This window comes from Hermetia illucens, chromosome 5 (assembly GCF_905115235.1).
Source record: "Hermetia illucens chromosome 5, iHerIll2.2.curated.20191125, whole genome shotgun sequence".
Classification (NCBI taxonomy): domain Eukaryota; kingdom Metazoa; phylum Arthropoda; class Insecta; order Diptera; family Stratiomyidae; genus Hermetia; species Hermetia illucens.
Window position 1 is genome coordinate 47,398,912 of NC_051853.1, and position 6,000 is coordinate 47,404,911.

The 6,000-nt window shown below is 41.8% G+C and overlaps 1 protein-coding gene across 1 annotated transcript in view; it reads left to right on the forward strand.

The window, feature by feature from the left end:
* Positions 1-5,587, forward strand: part of LOC119657100 (E3 ubiquitin-protein ligase UBR1) — a 30,404-nt gene extending 24,817 nt beyond the window's left edge. The window contains 11 exon segments of the mRNA XM_038063855.1: positions 2,324-2,345; positions 2,348-2,561; positions 2,563-2,690; positions 2,693-2,976; positions 2,978-3,394; positions 3,397-3,504; positions 3,506-3,628; positions 3,949-3,997; positions 4,000-4,511; positions 4,513-4,617; positions 4,619-5,587. Of these exon segments, the coding sequence (XP_037919783.1) occupies positions 2,324-2,345; positions 2,348-2,561; positions 2,563-2,690; positions 2,693-2,976; positions 2,978-3,394; positions 3,397-3,504; positions 3,506-3,628; positions 3,949-3,997; positions 4,000-4,511; positions 4,513-4,617; positions 4,619-4,708 (2,052 nt within the window). The 3' untranslated portion in view covers positions 4,709-5,587.
* The last annotated feature ends 413 nt before the right edge of the window (positions 5,588-6,000 follow it).

Genomic DNA, 6,000 nt, shown 5'->3' on the forward strand with positions numbered 1-6,000 from the left:
TCTAGGACTTCGACGAGCGTTTTCTTGGTGTCTCATTATCATGGACATCAGCATTCCCATCTTAAGCGCAGATTTCCTGTCCTATTATGGGTGGCTATTGGATCTACACAACACGTCCCTCATTGACCTCACAATTTACCTTAGATCAACAGTTTTTGAAGACGTCGCCGACCATGTTTTTGCGTACTTCTTCAAAAATACAAAAAAAATACTGAGACTTAGTCAAGATCTATGATCAAATCCTTGTAGCTTCCGAAGACATCTGAAAAAAGGGAATATGCATACTTTTCAGATCCTTCAAGTTCACTAGGATGAGTTTTGAACTGTACAATGCGTTTTGCGCCGCAATCATCCACTCTGTGCTGCGAAACTTCTACTTTTGTTTCATATATTTGGATGATGTTCTGTCGCGTCTTCGTATCTTGAGTGGATTTTTCAACGTCTCCTTGAGGCTGATCCTAGCACTCAACGTTGACAAATGCAAATTTTTACAATCGCAGGTAAGATTCTCCGGCCACCTGATAACGTCTTAAGCATCCAACCGGACCCAGTCAAATTGCAATTTCCACTTTCCTTACGTCGTTTCTTGCAAAGGGTTCGCCCATCATCAATCGATCCTTAACGCATATTTGTCTGGGCCGAAGGACGAACGGCTCTCGCCTGATTGTGTGTGCAAGACTACGAAACATGTGAGGAAAGTATCTATTTCCGACGTGTTTCCTCGGTCCCAATTAATTGGCCCTTTGTGAGATTCACACAGTTTCAGATATTGCCTCACAATTATTGATAAGTTCACGCGGTAGCCTGAGGCGATACCTCTGAAAGACATTTTTGCACAATCGGAGTTAGGCAAACTGCCAAGTCTCAGACGTTACCGACAACGCGTACGACTCGCAATGCAAGAGGATTCTGGAAAGATGGCACAGTCGAAATTCCAGCCACTCGTCCTACTTAGCGTCCGGACAACGAATCGCGAAGAATTTGCTGCAAGTCCCGCGAAGCTGGCATACAGGTAGAGAGACTCACCAGCGAACCTGTATTCGACATTAGGTGCTCAAAGACGCAATAAGGAAAATGAAGCCGGGGAGTGTAAAGGAGTCTCGTTTGGTGATATTCAATGTTCCAGACAACTCTAAACTCGTGTTTTCATTTTATTTAGAGAATAGAATTGCCAAGCCGTAAAATTTCGGTTCCTAAGACTGTCGATAATTTCTCTCTTTGGATACCACCAAGTAGAAAAAAGGGAATATAGGTATTTTCTTTTTTCCGCTTTCTTAACCTTTACTATTCACTTTCCCACGTACCTAAAATATCTTTTTTCAATTATCTCGTTCCCATAACATTTGGAATGTAGTATTCACGGCTAGCCCCAAGATGGTGTCGTAAACGGTAGTTGCGCCTGATCTAGATTTCAAATTGCCAACAGAAATTTCCATAAACTCGAGAAGTTATTTATCCTGTCAAGTCCGACATCCAACAAATGACACACGAATACTTATCGCTGATTTACATCGTAAGCGCGATCACAACGCGTTTAGATAACTTTGTACAGCTCTTTCTTCACAACTCTCGCACCGCATTGAAAAGTTTTCCACTTTTTACATACAACGTTTTCAGAACTGGTAATGAAGAGTGAGACAAGTTGAAAAACAGAATAACTGAAAGCAGAAATTATTACAACTGCCTAAATGTCTGTATTCTCGGCAGAACACTGATTTTTTTAAAGCCCTGCCACAACATAATTTTGTCAAAATTCACTTCTCTCACCCTACTGTTTCTTCACGACCTTAATCTGTTTTCCGCTGTATCGTCACCTGTAGAGTGTGGCTCCCTACAATCTTGATCTATATCATTATCATATCAAAGCTCCACCCAAGACCTCTGAGATACTCTTGGCAATAACCTCTGCTTCGACATCCACCGCCTCCGAAATCGCCAATCGGGCTCCCAAATTGTCAGGCTTTATACAACCCTCCTCCTCTAATTTTTACTCTTTTCAACTCTCCTCCGAATGCTGCTTCATGATGTCATGACTCTCTGGTGATTGTGATTATCTCGCCATAGAAAAGGGGCGATATAAATTCACCTGTTCCCTGTTCTATAAAAAAAATCTTCCCCGTCACGACTATCTCTCCCGCCTCTGCTTTCTTAACCTCCCCTCCCTACAACAAGGTAGGATCTATCTCCCTTTATGTACCTTTTTCAACCATTCTACTTCGAAATATGCAAAAGAAGGAAAACGATCTTAACCAACTTTATTTAGTTACATAAAATTACTATAACTTCTCGGAAATTAACTTTGAAATTATACTTTTCCTTTCAGGTCGAAGCTCACCGCGACTTCATATTTGGACTGTTAAGAAATTTAAAGAACTCCAACCAAAAGTAAGCGAAAATGAAATGGAAACTGACCGACCAAATGAGCCGATGACAACAGCTGAGGCGGAACGTCGCGAAAAGGAAAAACGTGCTCGCTTGGCTGCGGAGCGACGTGCGAAATCATGGCGCAAATGGCAAATGCACAGGAATAATTTCATGAAATCAAATGCAGAACTGTTTCGCCAGCACTAGCACATCGTACGCTTCCAATGATACAATGGAATGGCAAGAGCCAGCCGATGGGGAGGAGAATAAATCATTCATCGTCTGTGTAGGTCCCAAAAGAAAAATTTATCAGCCCGAAGAGCAGAAATTCAATGTATCCTTTGCTTTGAGGATTGCGTAGTTAGCAAGGATGGACCATGTTTAGTTTACTCTGCCTTCATTCAGAAGTCGAAGGTTTTGATTACGAATGCAGACAACAGTATCCCACCTTCTCCCCATGTCGGTACTTGTGGCCATGTTATGCATGCATCTTGCTGGAAGGAGTATTTCGAAAATGAAATTCAGAAGGAGAACCGTCGTCCAAATCGGAATCGATCGCCCAATAATTATCTGATTGACAAAAAAGAGTTTCTTTGTCCATATTGCAGATTGTCTAAGCAACGGCGTGATACCCGTATCTCCACCGCTCTGCAAGTATACGCCGACGGTGACAAGTGATGAATGTCCAGAAAAGCCCGACGTGATTACCTTTGATACCTGGGTCTCCATCATGCAAGACTATTTGGAAGATTTGTACGTAGTGGAGCGCAACATTGATATACAGGACGGCAAGACAAAATATCCCGAAGCTGGCGAACATTGCCGAGAAATACATGGAAATTGAAAATTTCTTGAAAATTACTCAGCCAAGCACTCGCGTCGATATTTCAAAAAGATGTGGTCACATTTTGCTGAAATTTTTATGGACAGCGTACAACGTGTTTGCCCATACGAACACACAGCGGAGGAGTGCGAACCGTTCCTAGTCGCATGGAGTTCTTGTGCGTATACCATTCAATCCTTGGAGATGTACTTTACGAGCCTGTTGACAAACCACTGAAAGGAGAAATGTCGATTCGACACAAAAGTTGCTTGTCAGGACTAATTCGGGTTTGTAGCTTACTCGGAGCCTGCATATCCGAGGTTCGTTGGTGGTAAACTAATGATACACTTACGAGGAATCCTGGAAACGGTCTTCAAACACAAAGGGTCATCTGTAGTGGAATGGGACGTTTTTTCACATGCTGATCGTTCGCCCTTTCAGGTTCATGGAAATGGTTATTGATTGCCCGGCAGAAGACACATATTATTCCGACTGGAGACTACTTCGAGTACTACTTCTTGCAGCTGATGTTCTTAGGAAATGTGGCCAAGGCAATTGTCACCTATCGGAACGATAACACGCCAGGCATGGAGGTGGATCCGTGCGAAGAAAACGATGAAGCGACAACCTCTGCTGCGGAAAGAATAGAAGCAAAATATGACGGAATGTGAGCTTCTATAAAAAATACAATATTCAACTGAAGGAGATGGATAGCGCGACGGAAGAAGTTACAGTTTCGTCTGCTATGGCGAAACGCATAGTTTGAACACGTCAAACAAGAATGTAAAACTTTCCTGCGTTGCTCCTGCCTGCTTTCCATTTCATGACCGATGTTGAATTCCCTGATCAGTTCTGTGATCCTTTTGGTGATACTTTCGAAACAATGTGCAAATACTTAGGGTTAACTCCAGAAATCGAAGTATACTTCGATTCGGAAAACGTCTACTTAAAGACCTTGGAGTCATTTGGTTCACATCCAAACATTCAGCAATGTGGAAACGCTAGCAAACGCCTCGAAATTGTCCCCTGCGTGGCTCCTGTGCGGCAACTCGTCCATCTGCCCGACGACTACAGCGATCTGATTAACTTTGTGTCCGACTTCACATGTCCAAGCAGTCCTAAAGAGGAGTCGAGAAATCCAACGATGTGTCTAGTTTGCGGGGCGATGCTCTGCTCGCAATCGTATTGCTGCCAGCCAGAATTGGAACGCAACGGAACCGTCGGTGCTTGCACACACCACGCCCACTACTGTGGCGCCGGGATTGGAATGTTTTTGAGGATCCGCGATTGTGAGATATTGTTGTTAGGAATCGGGAAGGGTTGCCTTCGTTTCACCGCCCTATCTGGACGAGTACGGCGAGACTGATCAGGGGCTCCGTCGCGGTAACCCTCTGCGCCTGTGCCACGAACGATACAGCAAATTACATTTGATGTAGGTTGGGACACGGCTTGCACGAGGAAATCGCTAGACTAACCGAAAACACTAATTCTGTGATAGCAACACAATGGCAACATATTTAGTCTGAATTTTTATTTGTTTTTCAAGTGAAGCACACTAACCACGCTCTTTATCCGTTGTCCCGATTTAGTGTGAAATATAAAAATTTAGATATAAACTTCTAGAAGATGCTCTCATCATCGAATACATGCGAATAGATATCTAATTTAATTGATATATATATAGTAATCGTAGTTTGTTTCTTTGGTAGTAGTTAGGCTGTTTTTACATTTGTTACTTTGAATTCTTGATTGTCCGCCTATTTGGTTCCGATTCCCTGAAATACCGTTACACTCTACTTAGAAAAGGAAATGTATAATTTGCTTTTTGTAAGAGTCTTTGAAATGCAAACCCCATTCTTTGTAAAATATTGTGTTCTTTCGGTTTGTAGAATTTCGCCTTTGTTTGTTGTAGTTTGAATTCGACATGGAGTTGTTTGCCCCGTTCTGTCTCATATTTCGTATTTAGTTTGTGAAATTCAATTTGTACATATTCCTAAAAAATACCTACTGTGAAAGGTTCTCGACATCCATCCGGAAAATTGATCGTTCGACGCAGACCACTCAATTGACAAGTTCAATAGCCAGGAAGCGGCTAGAGTTTGATTATAAAATGAATATTTGAATTTATGTGCGAATATATGAAACAATATTATGTTAAACAGGAAAAATAGAGTAAATTTAATCTAACCAAGAAGTATGATGTTTCAGTAGTTATTTCTTAAAGAATGTATAAATCTATTGCAGCTAACAACAAACGTTTGCGACAAGTGAGGCGAAATTGATTGCTCTTAGTGATAAGCCGAAACTGATATAAATTGATTACATTATGGAGATATATATATTAAGCATATAATTTAAACTAAGTGGAAAATATTAAATAATTAACTGAAACTATGAAAATATGTGTTTTTTTTGCTACTCTTTTCTTGCTGGATATGTCAACCGTCAAAAGGCCGTGTTTAGTGTTGCATCTGTTTCTCCCCTCTTTACAGCGTCAATCCTTAAAACTCTCTATCCGGACTTGCTGCGCTACTATCGTGAGGATTCTCAACTTTTATCATCCATTTTCAACTCTGCTCTTTTTTATGCAGTGCGTGGCTTGCCCGCACAGGCCTTGCTCCTTGGTTGCCAGTTTGAGGCCGTTCTTATGTCGCTTGCGCAGTTTGAACTGCTATCAATTTTTCTTTTGAGCCTTTCCGTTTTTTCTGATGTAATAATCGTCTTGGCAGAATCCTATCTTTCTTGAACATTTGTCTCGTTCACAATGGGGGGTACCTTTTGGTCGCATTACCATCGACGTGGATGGAGCATCC